Source organism: Ischnura elegans, chromosome 2, assembly GCF_921293095.1.
Source record: "Ischnura elegans chromosome 2, ioIscEleg1.1, whole genome shotgun sequence".
Taxonomy (NCBI): Eukaryota; Metazoa; Arthropoda; class Insecta; order Odonata; family Coenagrionidae; genus Ischnura; species Ischnura elegans.
In genome coordinates, this window is record NC_060247.1 from 41,111,655 (window position 1) to 41,128,025 (window position 16,371).

Here is a 16,371-nt window from a genome sequence, read left to right on the forward strand (position 1 = left end):
TGCACACAAAATAATCATTAAACCCAGCATTAATCGAAATATAATCACATACATATTAGCAATAACAAAGTAACTTCTCTCTTTGAGTTCATATTTATTAAAGCACTAATGAAATATTTTCAGTGCCTAACCAAGGAGTAAGGGAAACTATATTTCCTTGAGAAGCAGAAGTGGCACCAAGATCACCAGACCTTTGTGCCCCCCTTGACCCCCCAGAAAAAACCCTGGCACCATACATTGCTGCAACATTGGAGAACTCTCTGAAAATGTTGTTTGCTTTTCTGGCTAATATGCATTAGCCCAACCTACAATCAAGAAGCTTGTAAATACTGACCTCAATGATCAATTTAAAGTCAAAATAGGTCTTTAAGGAAACCAATTTTAAAAAAATCTTTTGGAGTGAGTGGGATAAATCAAAAAGAACCAAAGCAAAAACTGAGCATACCTTAAGATTAGCTTTTGCTTCTTTCTTGCGGATCCAATTCATAGCTTGCTGCTGAGGATCAATACACAAAGGAAATCTACTTGACTTCAGGGTCAATATTCCATTTTGCACTGAAAGTTCATCACTTGGTAGACCTTCATAATTCCATCTAAAAATCAACGCATAAATGTATTTCAGGGGTAAGGGTTAAATTTTTCATACCTGTTGGATACAGGCTTTAAAAATTTAACTGTTTAGAAATATGTAATAACCCCAAACATACCTGATACAAACAGGATTTTAATTAATTTGGCAGAATGAATAAAAATAGTAGCTCTGCTAATTTTGCTTAAGTACATACTTTGTTCTATGAAAAGTAACCAAAGCCAAGATGGAAAATGTTTTAAATGTAATGAAAAATAAAAAAAATTCATTACTTTTAAAAATTCACCACATTTACCAATATTAGGTTGATCTGACTGGTTCAACAAAGTAATCTAAGGTGGATATATGTAATATCTTCTTTGAGAGAGTTTGAGGAGCAAGCTGGAAGCATCAAAGATGAGCTCTGGAGAAGGGCTGAGGTACCTCAGAGTATAACAAGGACCACGAGAAAAGGCACGACGACAGTAAAGAGATGGAGGGAAGGGAACATGAGCCTAATGTTTGGAACCAACCCAAAGAAAAATCACAAGTCTGGTCAGATCTGACAAGGGGAGACCACGTACCTTGCTCCGCCTTTTGCAATGCCGTATTTTTTATGACCTTCGGAATGGTGGACACATCTCTGAACTAGTAGTGGTTCCGTTAAATGGGCCTTAGTTTGTTTTACACGCCAGCACTCTGTGCTCTCGCAAGAATGGTTTTCATTTTTAATGTAGAAGTTGATCATTATAAGAAAAGAAAAAATTAACATTTTAGCGCACACCAACCCTTACCGGTGTAGTCATCGTATCTCCGCGTTTGAAATGACACTGCTTAAATACTTAAACGCCATTATGATGATAAAAAATTTGTCCCATGTCTATGCTTGCTGCAATTAAAATTAACGAAAAACTTGACGCCGTGTGATCACAATGAAGACAACAAAATATACTGACATCACGAAGCCCCTAACACTGGCCCCCTGGGTAGGAGTCACTTGCGCTACCACTACCCCACCTCTCCCGCCTGCTGTAGGAAGAGATATTTTGGAATTATATACAACTTGTGAAAAGTGCCACATGAAAATTAATTAATTACAGCCAAACTAAGGGCCATTCAACAGAACCACTACTAGTTCAGAGATGTGTTCACCATTCCGAAGGCCATAAAAAATATGGCATTGAAAAAGGCGGAGCAAGGTACGTGGTCTCCCCTTGTGAGTATCAGCCTCCTTTCCCAGCCAATCTGAGAGGCAGGAGATGGGAGCTTAACAATCTTTAATTGGATACCTAAGATAAATTACATTAGATTATATCTTGATGACAAATTATTTAATACAGACCATATTTTTTGTAATGCAGGACTCAAGAGGATAGGTATCAAATCCCTCACTATCGGTAAATCAAATCAATTGTATGAGAAATATTTCGTGCTTTCCCAACAAATAGACTTAGTGAAGAGTTCTCGGGATCACCATTGGGTGGAACTGCATAACTGCTGACGTTTCGATGCCCGACTTGGCCATCGTCCTCAGGGCTTTGAGTGTTGAGTGAGAAATTTAACTGCTAGGCGCATTGTATGCCAAAGTTAAATCGCTATCGGGCAGCAAAAGAGGACAAGCCATGTCTAAAATTAAGGCTAAAGATGGGAAGATGCTAACCGAGCGAGAAGAGGTACATAGTACATGGAAGGAATAAGTGGAGAATCTGTATGGTGGAAGAAACAGGCCGGAGAGATTGACTTTAGAGGAGGAAAGTGCAGTGGAGGAGGATAATCTTGGGCCGGGGGTTTTAGATTCGGAAATAGAGAGAGCACTTCGTGATATGAAGGCTAGGAAAGCAGTAGGTGTGGACAATATTCCATGTGAGTTTCTGAAGAATCTATAGGGATGGATAGTAAGAATAGGTTTTTCAAACTAGTACACAGGATCTATGAGGAGGGATGTTGGCCAGAGGATTTTGTGAAGACGGTTTTAATTCTGCTACCAAAAAAGAAGAAAGCTGTAGAATGTGGAGATTATACAACTATCAGCCTAATATTGCATACATGGCAAAAGTGGTACTGAGGATATTGAACAGACAAATGGAGGTGAGAGCAATCGAGTATTTGGGCGATGATCAGTTTGGTTTTAGAAAAAGGAAGTCAACTCGTGATGCAATTGCAATAATGAGGTCCTTAGTGGAGAGGAACCTAGAATATGACCAGGGTGTATATGCCTGTTTCGTGGATTTTGATAAAGCGTTTGATAGGGCGAACTGGGTAAAGTTAATGGATATCCTCAAGAGAATATGCATAGATTGGAAGGATAGACGACTAATTCGTAATCTGTATATGGCCCAGACTGCGCAAGTGAGGGTAGTGGACGGAGAATCTGGGTGGGCAAGCATTGGCCGAGGTGTGAGGCAAGGCTCTCCTCTATCGCCGCTGCTTTTTAACGAATACGCTGAGGAGATGATAAGAGAATCGTGGAATGAGCCGGAAGCTGGAGTGAAAGTGGGAGGAATGATGTTTAAATCGGAAAGGTTCCTGGATGATCATAAAAATCATACATATGTATGTCTATTGATTGAAAACATGGATTCATAAGCTCTTATTATTGAAGGGAAACAATCAAGGTTGAGAACATTCCTCAAAAAATAAACCACATTTTGATAGATTCATGACTGCAGTAATGAGACCATTGATGATTAAAGAGGCCAAAGCATTCTAATGTATGCATATAGCATTTCTGTTTTTCAATTATAGGTTTAGGTTTTTTATTTCTGTCTTAAATTAGAGCTTGAAAATACATTAAAATCAAGTACATATACAAGATAGGACGCAATGAGGTGAAGCACGGGTTGCCTACCACGCATGTACACCTGCAATTTGCATTGCATAACTAACGGGATAACTCAAAATAATTAATTTGGTAGATTATCTTTGGTTTCCAGATTATCCAGGGGGGTGATTTGTGGACAGCACTTGATAGAATACAACAGTATAAAGTTTGATTGAAATCTGAGACCCGGTTGTAGGAGAGACCCTTGTGAGATTGATTGAAAACATTACAAATCATTGCGTATTCAGCACTCAAAGTGCCAAGGGTTTATCACAATTTTACTTACTTGCTGACTTCCACTTCATCTGTCAAAGTCTTCTCAACACGAAAATTAGCAGAGAGTGGTACATCTCTTATTTCTAAATCTAATGCCCAATCAACATATATCATTTCATTACGGAACTCCGAAGTAAACGCTCCACAATAGCTCATAAATGCAGAAGCAAGAAGACAATCACCAACAAGCTGAGAGCGATTCACATGAAGCTGACTCAGATCTTTTTTCCACCTGTAGGAATGAAATAATTAACCATAAGAAGTGAAACATTACCGTAAAACAACAAAGTATTTATGATTAGATAACCATTGAATTTTTTTTTTCAAATTCAAATTCTAAAACTGTTTCCTTTTCCCATAGGCTATTTCTGTCTATTAACTAGAAAAATATAGTTAAAACAGAAACAAAAGCCATTTGGATCTTTGCTCTTTTTGCACATAAGTCAAAATAATTAGAACCTAGGAACTTTATCAGGTTCAATTTAAAGAGTTATGTATACATGTATTTTGCATTCCCTCATTACTATGAACCTTTTAAAAAAATAATTGTCAGAGAGAAATAACCTTTCATTCTCCGATCCAAGTCCTGAGATGAGTTTGTCAGCAGCCCGGAGTCGTCGTTCCATTATATCCGTTTCATCTTGGAGAATCTGACGATCAACCATTGCTTTTTCATAGCGAGAACTTAGTGTCTCCAGCTTAGCGTTCAGCTGGCTAATTTCTCCATTTATTTTGTTTAAATAACGCTGTGCAGCTGCATGCTCACTTTCAAGGGCATCAACCTGTCAAGTTAACACTTCTTAATCTCTGATTAGCAGCTACAAAATAATAAAAAATGAGGTCTCACCCACAATTTTCATATAAAAAATGCTCAAATTATACAGAAAGATTTTTTTGTCAAATGTACAAGTTATTTTATTACGAGTGGCTGTGTTAATTCTAGTCATTAATCACATTCTATATAGGTACAGCAGACTCCCAATTATCCGGCTGCGGTATAACCGTGTTGCGGATTATCCGTACATGTTTTCACTCTTGCTCACTATTTACGCGATTTAAAAAAATAATAAAATCATACACAAAATCATCGGAATTACTTCAATAATATTAGGATACACTGGGCACATTACATACATACAGTATACATTATTTCCGTTAGAATCAACTTTGTAAAACAGAAGCAATCCCGAACTAGCTGCATTCATGGGAGCACCGTGTTCCTGTTTTCAAAGTCTTGCAGTGCGCAACCACGCTCTGTGATCATGGATACACGTCCTGCAGCAGTTGCCATCCGGGCAACTTGTGTGAGATGCAACTACCTGGCATGGTACATGACAGGATAGTTTCCGACATTGAGCAGTGGTTTTGAAGCATTCGTGCAAACCACTTTACTGTATCTGCGATCACACAGCCACGGATGTATAGTTTTCAAAACCAAGCCTTACATGGAGCAGTAATAATACGAGTACAACCTTGCTATCGCCGCTAAAAAGATTAACTACGGGGAGAACCAATCATATGATCTACCCATCCACAGCTCTACATGCTATCTACTTCACCACGGGAGCTGATGACTGCGAGAGGCATAGTTACCAATTTAAAATCAAGTTATGTAGAAAAACTTGGCAGGCAAACCGGGTTGCATCTGCCAACCCGGAATACATAATGCCAACTGACGTGGCGTCCTGGAAGAGGGCACCACGGTATTGTAACATATGACGATCAAAAGTACAATGGTCAACAACAACATAAACATACATCATCTGCATACTTATCAGGTGTGTCCCATTTATGACCTGGATAAAGTGATGAAAGAACTGTCCCTGCCAACCAATAGAAAAAGTTTTTGGGAGAACTATCTCCCACCAAAATTTAGGCTGTGATAAATCCTACAGTTTTTGGAATTCAAATGAGGCATTCATGAGGTATTAAAACATTCCCAGAGTTCCCTAAACAATGGTATCATTTCAAAAAGTCATGAAGATCATCTATTTAGAGATCAACTACATGTGCTTTATGGGGTGGGTGAGAAAAGATCGACAATTCACAGTCTGTGGTAACTATTTAAAGAAAATCTAAATTTCTTTTTGTCATCAGAAGATTCAAAATCTCTTTTGTGACATATATTGTACAATGTTTGCAAAACACTAACCTTTTCTTGTTTTGGTTTTACATCTTTGAAAACATGACAGTACAACAGAACAGCTTCAACAAATTTAAGCAGGCCATAACCAGCCTTACTTATTGACTTCATTTCTCCAAGCTTGGAAGATTTCTGCATGTGAGCTTTCACTGCTCTGACCTGTAGTAATTGAGAAAAACATAGATATGACCAGAAAAAGTATTGAAGCACAGTTAGAATGGAATAAATATGGAGCTAAAAACCAAGTGTCACAGGAAAGAAAGAATTTTCTTTGAACCTACAAAATAAACTTCTTAGTAAGTTAACTTCTGGGATTATTTTCGCATTCAAATAATATACTAAATTAAGCAGAAAAAAAAACTTCCCTCTTGTCACTGACCTAGTGAAGTACATATATTCTTAATATGTCACCTTACACTTTTATTTTTTCAGCCAGAGCCAAGTGCTACCTAATGGCAGGGTACTCTGCTACGTGCTGCTAGCAGGGTACTCTGAGGTGGGTTGCTAGCAGGTAGCTAGGAGGGTTCTCTGCTACCTGCTAGCAACCCTCCTAAGAGTACCCTGCTAGCAGGAAACAAAATAAATGCAGGGAACTCTGCTACCTGCTAGCAGCCTGCATCGTAGTGGCGCTCATAGCCTCCCACCAAGGTGGCCTCACACGGTGGCAGCCGGAACCAGAATGACATCACATGGGCTTTTCCCAGCATTAATACCTACTGTCGCATTTTCCTGCACTTAAAAATTTTCACTTTTTATTTAATTGCAAAAAATAGATATCGTCATTTAAAAATCTAAAAGCATGAAATACATACTCCAGGAGTAATAATCTTTCGATGTAGGCAATAAAAAAATATGAAACCACCCTATTACTTTTCATGAGGTTTTGGGCTTGGTAAGGGTTCAAAGAGCTTCAGGTACTTAAAATGTGTTATACCACAACACATCTGAGTAACTTAGTCTAATAGCTCTGCGGCAAGAAAAAAAGGATGAATAATAAATACATCTAATGCAAAGGTTTAATCATAATAAAAAAAAGATCATTCACAAAATAAAGGCCATGAAAATATTCAGACATCTATATTTTTCAACAAAAAATATAATGTAAAAATCAACTGAAAATTCAACGCTAAAAACTATATACCTGCATATTAATATAACTATATAAAACTATACATTTATTTAACATAAAAATATCCCAGGTTGGGCAGAAGCACAGTACACAAAAAGATTTAAAAAAACACTCACAGAACAAAATTTCGGTGGTATACATCCACCTTCCTCAGAGTTAGGTAGGAGACTGTAGGTAAAGGATGAAAGATAGCTAAGAGAAGGGGAAATAGTGGGGAAACAATAACAAATTTCTCACCTCTGTTCATGTAAAACCCACGAATAAGCAGCAGTACCTTCACTTTAACAGTTGTCATCCTTCCCACACTAAACGCTCCCTTCCCTATTCCCTTTCCATTTGAGGCCACCGTATTTGTAATAATCCTGATGCCCTGAATAATTTTCTTCACAGCCTTCACCGTTCCCTCCTCCAGAGAGGCTACCCAGAGTCCCTCCTGTGAAAAAAATTCTCAAACACAGATGCCCCCCAGAACCTTGCAATAGAACCACGTGACCTTTCCCTCTGCACCACTTACTTTCCTGAAATACAATCCCTGCAATTTATCCTTAAAGACCTTCCTCCCTATTCTAAAAAATAATAAGTTGACAGCCAATCTTTTTGCCAAACCCCCTACTATCACTTTCAGATGACCAGCAAACCTTTCAGATTTATTCCGCTCAACAAACCCCTTACATAAGTCACCCACCAGTCCCAATAGTACACCTTCGCCCTGTGGTCGTCCTAGATGCGAGACCTGCCCAATTTTTACCCCTCCTTCTATCCCCAGTCATCTCGTCTCCTGTTCACCACCACCCCATTTTAGGTGTTAGGTGGAAGAGGGGACGACTTTTTAGTCTCAACCTCGCCCGAATAAAGACATTTTATTATTATTATTATTATTATTATTATTATTATTACCCCTTGCGGCCTCCTGTACTTCCAAGAATGTAGTTTATCTCATTCAATGTCAACACTGTCCCTCCTTTTGTATAGACAAATCCTCCACTTAACTTTAACCTAAGGATCAACAACCACAGGGCATCATGCACTTCCTCTCACTCTTCGTCCCTCCCAGTGGCAAAACATGCGGCCACTCATCAGCGTCAATTCAATGATTGTTACAATGTATCAGTTTTGGTCTCCCTTACCCCCCACAGACCACCCACTCAAACTTAATTCCAATGAATTAACCTACATATGGCTATTTAAAGCATTTCTTCCTCCTGGCTTAAATATTAACCGATAATCCCTTAATTGCCTCAGCAGACTCTTCCCCCCCCCCTTTTGGACCCTACCTCCTCACTATTTCCCCTTCTCTCAGCTATCTTTCATCCTTTACCTAAAGTCTCCTACCTAACTCTGAGGAAGGTGGAGGTATACCACTGAAAATTTAGTTCTGTGAAAGCTTTTTTTAATCTTTTTGTCTCCTGTGCTTCTACCCAACCTGGGATATTTTTATGTTATTTACCTTGTTGAGGAACATTTCGAAGCTTATATTAATTTAGATATTTTTTATGTACTTACCTGAGTTTGAGTGATGTTATCACAATTCATTTCCATCAACTTCCTTAAAAAATTAGGATCTGACATGAGCCCTTTGGCTGCTTTATAGGACACATCCTTGATTCCCAATATTATGACAATGCACTCGCAAACAGTCTAGATTGAGGAATAATTAGAAAATGAAATGAGGCAATTTTCCTTAAAAGTATGAGTAAATGAAAAAAATGTCATGAGGAAAAGTTAAAAAAAAATAAAATTCAACATTCTATCACCCTTTAGGGTCTCAGATTTTGATCAAAATTTCTCTAAGGGTTTTTCTCCTTTCACCTCAAACAACAAGACCCGTCAGCAAAAATAATTGTGATTTAAGTGCATTTTAATTTTTCACTTTTTTTTTAAATGGTAGAAAAAATTTCTATTATATGCAGCTGTAATAATTTTATTCATAAAATTCTTTCACCTGCACTGGCTCTGGAGGTGTGGCAAATGAGCGTATTTCAGTGATATCAGCTTTTTCTAAGTCCTGCAATGCCATCCTAGCAGCTTCAAGAGCTGGAAGTGCATCGGCTAATGCTTCCTCAGCTTCAGCCTTTTCTTTCTTTATAACTTTGCTCTGCTCTTCCATTTGCGAGCTTTTCTCAATAGCAATTTCTTTTTTCGATGTAGCTTCCTTCAATGAAATTTGAATTATCAGTTCAAAAATTATTCTTTACATTTTTTATGACAGTAAAATGAAGTTTCATATTCTCTTGTGACTATTCTCATGAGACTTACCTACATGGACGACTTAGAGACAATATGCTAAGTTCTACACCCATGTTGTTAAATCTCGGCAGGAGACTGTCATGAAATCATAATCCCAAGTAAAAACAGAGCATATTATGCCAAACCATTTAAATCAACTTACACCAGTAGCAGATGTAATCTCAGCAAGAAGAGCTTCACATGCTGCTGTTTTCTCAGCAACAGCAATCTTCTGCAAAGCTAGTTTTTGATTAAGTACATCAAGTTCCTCACTGGCTTCATCTATCTTTGTCAAACCACTAGACAACCGCTCACACTGGGAAACAATATACATATCCTAAACAGAGAAAATATTCCAGAGTTAGGCAATGGTATATATGTAATTGTTAATTATGCCTGGAATTGCTAATGATAATCTTCAACAAGAAATAAGACAATTAGATGTAAAAAAAGTGTAAATAATAGGAAAATACAAATTCAGCTCTCATGCAGTCACAGAAATAAGTATTATTTTCTGAAATAATAACCTAAATTAATTTTTTCTTAGAATGCAGATTTTTTTCACATACATAGTGAAATGAATAACTTAAATATCACTACATACAGATATAATTAATTTCTACATCTAAACGTACATGTATATACAAAAATATAGGTGAATATGGGTGAGAGAGGAAAGGAGGGAGAGTGACTGAAATAGGCCAGGTTGAAATGTGGTGTTGCAGTTGGGAAGCTGTGAGGGTGAGAAGTAAGAAAAAGTAGGGCTGAATGAGATCATTCTCCAAGACCAAAAATCAAATTCAAGGAAAAAATTCAGTAATAAAGCAGAAAGATAAGTAATGAGAAATAAAATCTTCCTCATTCAGCCATTCTCTCATAAGCTGAAAATAAAAAAATTCAAGGGTTGCAGCCCACATTTCACGAGTTGTTGATGTTTAGAGTTCCAGTTCATAACTCATTCAGGGTGAAACTTATCGATTGAATGAGCTACAAGAGTGTAAACACCAACAAACCATATTAGACAGATCCAAGGAATAGGAATAGCTGAGAAATGGTGACATGCTCAGCAGGAGCATGTGACATCATCAACTCATCCATCATAGGGTTTAGGACATCATTTATTTGCTGCAAATAGTTTAAGATGTAGGCAATTGAATGGGAAATGGAAAAACCTTGTTCTCTTTATTTTCAATCTCTGTCACAGCTGACAATAAATGAAAATTGGAGAAACAGGTTGCATAGAAACAGAAAATTCATTAAGGAAAATTTTGGCACGGGAAAGTTAGGTATATGCATCGTAAATTTGCGTTAGAACCATATCACACGGCTGGTGGTGGAATTACTGTTGAGCACAGCCACACTTGATCCTAAAGTTAAAAGAGTGTGGCGGTGCTAAAGAAGCCAACTTGCTTCGAGTCCATGGACAACCACTGAGTATGTAAGTATTTGGGCAACTCAGCAGCTGCTGGGCCTGTCACTTACAAATTTGCTTTGCCCAAATCTATCTCTATTAGGAGCATTCTGAAATAATGCATAAAATGAGGTATGATTTTCCGGGTGGCCAGGCTAGTATGACAGTACACAACAATTTGACATCTGTTGTAGCTGTACTCAGCCTCTGGTTTCCAATTACATATTCTGCAAGAGTGCACAAGGAATGGGAAACAAATCACTAGCAGCCAATCAATTGCAGGGAACTAAATCTGTTTTGCAAAGCTCAAATCTCAGTGGCCTATGGAAATATAACTACCCAACTGTCGATAAGAGCAAAGAGCTCTCTTCAATCTTTCTTTACGACCAAGGATCGTACCTTCAAAATCACTAACAAGTCTTTTCATTATAAATACCTTTTCATTAAGGAGACTTAAGTAGCTCACTATGAAATCCAAATAATGCTTTGGAGTGATATAATTTTTTCTTCTCAATTTCACCTCAAACTGAACCACATATTTCAAGGCTGATTGATGTACATGCACCACATGGGAAATGATGGTTTTACGAAGGTTCTCTGGAATCTTGCTATTCTGTAATGAGAAATAACACCATTAAGGAACACCTTACAAAATATTTTGCAAAAGCATATCACAAAATACTCACCTCAGCAAGGTATAAGCGAGCAACGGCTAGAAGGGCTTGTTGGGGCCATGGTTGAAACCAATCAATTACTGTACTTCCAACAATAGCAGGAAAATTTCTGGCCCTTGTACGCATGCTATCACCAGCAGGAGACATCGTCAGCACCACATGGAGATTTAACAATGCCATAGAACAGAAGTATTGCCAAACAGATTCCCTAAAGACAAGGATGTAAATAAATATTAGTGAAATCTTAAAAACCTACCATTGAAAAATTTTCTGGGATCAATACTAGTGTAACTACAAAAATGCAACCACTTTCAAGACAGGATTGATTCTCTTAGATTATCTACAGCATTTTTCATTGATAATATTTATGATGCCACATTTTCTTTATTCAGTAAGATTACAAAGATATGTTTCTATTCCTTGAGAAGACCATAAGTAAGGAAAGTAAAGCTGAATAAACTACTGCAGGCATCAAATAGACATGTACATTAGGGCGGATTGCAAAAATCGATTTTTTTTAAATCTATCTGGCCCAATGAAAAAAAGTTGTGGGACCGATCAAAAATAAGGCCTGAAAAATTTGAGACCTCTACGTGAACCCCTGACCCTCGCTCAAATGCAATTTAGGGGGGGAGGGTCAAAATTCGAAAAATATAATATTTTATGATCATTCCCTATGGATTTTGCCGAGTTACTGCCCTCTTAGAACAAAAATGTAGTCCATTTTGACGTATCTGGCATCCTTTAGCCACAAAATGCCTAATCTGAGTCCGCACCCGCGAAGAAAATATTCCAACGCCCACGCAGCGTCGCGGATACAAGAGCAGCAAGCCGATCCCGTCTCCTCCCCGCTCACTTCTCCCCCTCCCACGGCTCGAATGCAGCAAAATTCATCCCGCGTGTGCTGCTAGGAGGGCGTTCATCTTTGATAATATAAATCGGAAGATGATAGAAGGTAAAAAAAACGATGCGTAGTGATACGACTTGTCCCTTGTTTGGCACCTCGTCGGCGATAAACAAATCGATGCTACCAACTTTTAGAGAAGTGATGAAATATTTTTAGATCTGCGAACGCAGGAAAGGAGCCTACGGTCTATGAAGACGCCTCTCGAGTGGCTATGAAGGTGTGGGAACTTAGGATATGCACTTCTATTCCGGTATTGTCCGACAGCTGTGACTAAATGGATTTTGGGTGATGGCCACCGGCGTCCCCTCCCAGCACCCCTCTCAAATGCCCCAGATGCACCAAAATTAACACCGAGTGCGTCTTTCTTCGTTAGTCTTACTAATATTTGATGTTTCATTATTGTCCGGTGAGGAACGATCACGAAAGAAATACTCAATTATATGCTTTCCAGTCTGCATTTCTTATGTCAGTGCCATTCCTCGTCTTTCGCTGCTGCCAACAAAGTTTTGGTAAGTTCTTTCGCGAATCTCTCGTCCGCATGTATAATAAAAGGAATATTTTAATTCAAATTTGAACATTCATCAATAGATTTTTAATTTCCACAGCGCTAAGCTCAGATATAGCCGAAGGAACCGGAGTCTCTCTCCAATATATCATCCGCGGGTAGTCCTTTACGTCGATATTAAAATCCAGCAATTAAAAAATTTCGGATTGGTCGCCGAACACATCCTTGCAGCAACGCAAATTGGGTCCCCAGATTACCCACCCAATGTTTATGTCGCAAATCTAAGTTAGCATAGTGCAATTAGCAAATAGACCACTGTAAGGTATGAAATGCGATTTGATGCTTTCCCGGATAATGATGTGGGTAAACTCTTTTCGGGGTTGAACAAAATTTATTCCTTAGGATGAGCCCCGAGTCGGAGCTTGAAACGTTGGCCATTATGGAAAAATTAACCCGGTGGGAATCCCGAGAAGAGTTTACACACACTGCAAGAGATATTGGAATTATGTTTGTAGCAGAGAGATGATGCCTCTTTTTTGGGCGATATTCACTTGGTACCTTCGCATTCAAATCCTTTTTAATTTAGTTCGGTTTCGGACACAAAAAAGGAGTAGACTGGTAAATGACTGCATGGTACAGTATGTGTACAGAGAAGAGGAGAATTATGCAAAAGTTATAAAGAAAGCTAGCATCAAAGATTGGAATTGAACAAAAGAAATATTCGCGAGAATGAGAAGAAATAAATTCGAGAATCAATTGTTTGATTATGCCTGAACGAGAAATTCACGAGGAAAAATATATCAGTCCATGAAATGTATCAACTTGTAGCTAGAAAAATATTAATAATAATTCGATTACCACGGAAACAAATTCTAGAAAAAAATCATTCTCTTATATTTACTCAAAAATAGAGTCGAATTCTATTTAGTTCCTTTCCACCTATTCAAATTTCCATAATCTTTGAATCTCGTTTTCGAAACGGGGTTGGACGACGCGGAAATGATAGTCAAAATTCACTCCACAGTCAACTGCCCAAATGGTTATGTAATATAGTAGTTGAATCTCAACAAATAAATAAGCGCGTAAGAATTCAATAGCCATGCAGCAACCTATGGATCTTGTGATAGGCATTGCGAAGTTTTAAGATCAGAAAATGTTTAAAGTGAGTGTTTGTGCGCAGCATCAAGTCATCCATCACTGGGACTTGATCCGTGGAACCTTTGATTTGTAGCATGATACTTTACCCACTACACCACCAGAAAGATTGGGTTCTAGGGTAGCCCAATATGTCGGCTATGTCCACTGATGTCCCGACGAGAGTAGATTCCATTCTAGGTGAGTCGAGGGCGAAGCATACTTCGGAGAATATGGCGAAGAATTCGTAGCTGGATCTTTTGCGCCTAGTCATAATGCGACGGGCATGATTATTTCCCCGGTATAAGGGATATATGTATTGCTTTTAAAACTCCCGGTTGTATGAGAGCATTACGAGGGCAAATTTTTTTAAGACAAGTAGTTCCTGAGCTGTCCGCTCTCAGACGCCAACGAGCTTTGCGTTAATTTTTTCCGCCACTGTACATATATATGTGAGAATGAATGATAGACAGCTTCAAGGACTTCCTTCACTAAAATATGATATAAAGGCCAACATTATGAAAATTTTGTTGCTAAGTAGAACTCAGAAAGTCTCCTCATGAAAAAAATATACTAGCCATCCACACCTAAAAGCATTAACAAATATGTATATCAGGTGAGTTGCTGGTTTTACAGGTATTAAATGCTCCACCAAAATCAACATTAACCTCCTCAAGTCTCCAGCCATCACAATAGGAATGAAATTTGATGCTTTTTAATGAGAAGAATAATAGGAATAAACTACATTTATGAAGTGAGAAAAATTCATAAATAACAGAGGAGCTAAAGTTTAAAAGGTTATGCTCACTTTGTCACTGATGATCCAGCCTTTTGAGCAGCAGGTCTCAACTTATTTACAACCTCATCTTTCTCCTCTTCAGTAAAGAGAGCAGGAATGGTGCCAACGGCAAGTATATTATTGATCTAATAAGAAATATGGCATTAAAAGAAAATTAATTTCATACTTTAAATCTTACAAGGGGAGACCACGAAACTTGCTCCGCCGTTTTCAATGCCATATTTTTTATGGCCTTCGGAATGGTGAACACATCCCTGAACTAGTAGTGGTTCCGTTGAATGGGCCTTAGTTTGGCTGTAATTAATTAATTTTCATGCGGTACTTTTCACAAGCCGTGTATAGTTCCATGATATCGCATCACTCATCAGGCGGGTCAGGTAGGGTAGTGGTTAGCGTTTACGACTACCACCCAGGGGGCCAGGGTTCGGGGTTTCGTGATGGCTGTATATTTTGTTGTCTTCATTGTGATCATATGGCGTCAACTTTTTCATTAATTTTAATTGCGACAAGCATAGACATGAGACCATTTTTTTATCATCATAATGGCGTTTATGTATTTAAGCAGTGTCATTTCCAACGCGGAGAAGTGAAGGCTCCACTTTCTACTCTCCTTAAAAACATACCGAAAGATTAGCGGGGGGCTAAAACAGTGGCTTTTTTTCGAAGAAATGACATTTGTTGGTGGGCATCTTGTTATTATATTGGAAGGGCTACGGAAGATTTTGGGAAGAGGCGAGCACAAGACACATTTGGTGTAATTGTTGTTTTTAACCCTCTAGCAGGCACGACTGTTATTTCTACACAACCGGGAGAATGGCGTACTTTGCCCATGTTATGTGCATATATGATAGCACTCGATTTTTGTTAAAATTAATCTTTATTTGTAGAAATTAGTAAAATCTTGTACATTTATAGGTGATACAGATATAAAGGTACACGGCCGGTCGGGCGGCGTAATTTATACGCCACGTGTGACGGGTTCCTCTGGCTGATCTAAAAAAATTAGCTACAATACCTCGAACTTTGAAAACTCGCAATATACACAGTCAAAGTACATTGTAGGAATACACGAGACCATTCTAGTCCAGAATGCACGTACGATGTTGAAATCCTTGGTTTTCGAAGATTGACGTATTTTATACGCCACCACGCCCGGTCCAGGGTCATCAACTTTTATTTCATCCTATTTATTAATGGAAATTATATTTCGGAATGGTTCTTATAGCACATAAGTACTGTGTAAGTAAACTCCCTTTGGAGTAAAGTGAATTACAAGTATTCGAGAAATATGGCATTTTATAATCGTTTTTTGTTTTTAATAATTACGTCTGTATGCATGTTGTTCATCGCCGCGAGCCTTTAATGGTGGGTGCTCTCGCAAGAGTGGTTTTCATTTTTAATGTGGAAGTTAATCAGTATAAGCAATGAAAAAATTAACATTTTTGCGCACACCAACCCTTACTAGTGTAGTCGTCGTATCTCCGTGTTTGAAATGACACTGCTTAAATACCTAAACGCCATTATGATGATAAAAAAATAGTCTCATGTCTATGCTTGTCGCAATTAAAATTAATGAAAAAGTTGACGCCGTATGATCACAATGAAGACAACAAAATATATTGCCATCACGAAGCCCCGAACCCTGGTCCCCTGGGTGGCAGCCGTAAATGATATAGCGTTAAACGCTATAGGTTATAACCACTACCCCACCTGGCCAACCTGATTAGTGGTGCGATATCATGGAACTATAAGCCGCTTGTGAAAAGTACCACATGAAA

At 38.3% G+C, this 16,371-nt stretch overlaps 1 protein-coding gene across 1 annotated transcript in view; it reads right to left on the reverse strand.

Annotated features, from left to right (window-relative positions):
* LOC124153638 (dynein axonemal heavy chain 10) overlaps positions 1 to 16,371 on the reverse strand; it is a 208,524-nt gene that overhangs the window by 44,467 nt on the left and 147,686 nt on the right. The window contains exons 52-61 of the mRNA XM_046526934.1: positions 14,603 to 14,718; positions 11,261 to 11,456; positions 11,011 to 11,187; positions 9,327 to 9,500; positions 8,880 to 9,089; positions 8,441 to 8,575; positions 5,818 to 5,967; positions 4,230 to 4,447; positions 3,676 to 3,897; positions 446 to 593 (exon numbers count right to left, since the gene is read on the reverse strand). Of these exons, the coding sequence (XP_046382890.1) occupies positions 446 to 593; positions 3,676 to 3,897; positions 4,230 to 4,447; positions 5,818 to 5,967; positions 8,441 to 8,575; positions 8,880 to 9,089; positions 9,327 to 9,500; positions 11,011 to 11,187; positions 11,261 to 11,456; positions 14,603 to 14,718 (1,746 nt within the window). The remainder of the gene's footprint in view (positions 1 to 445; positions 594 to 3,675; positions 3,898 to 4,229; positions 4,448 to 5,817; positions 5,968 to 8,440; positions 8,576 to 8,879; positions 9,090 to 9,326; positions 9,501 to 11,010; positions 11,188 to 11,260; positions 11,457 to 14,602; positions 14,719 to 16,371) is intronic.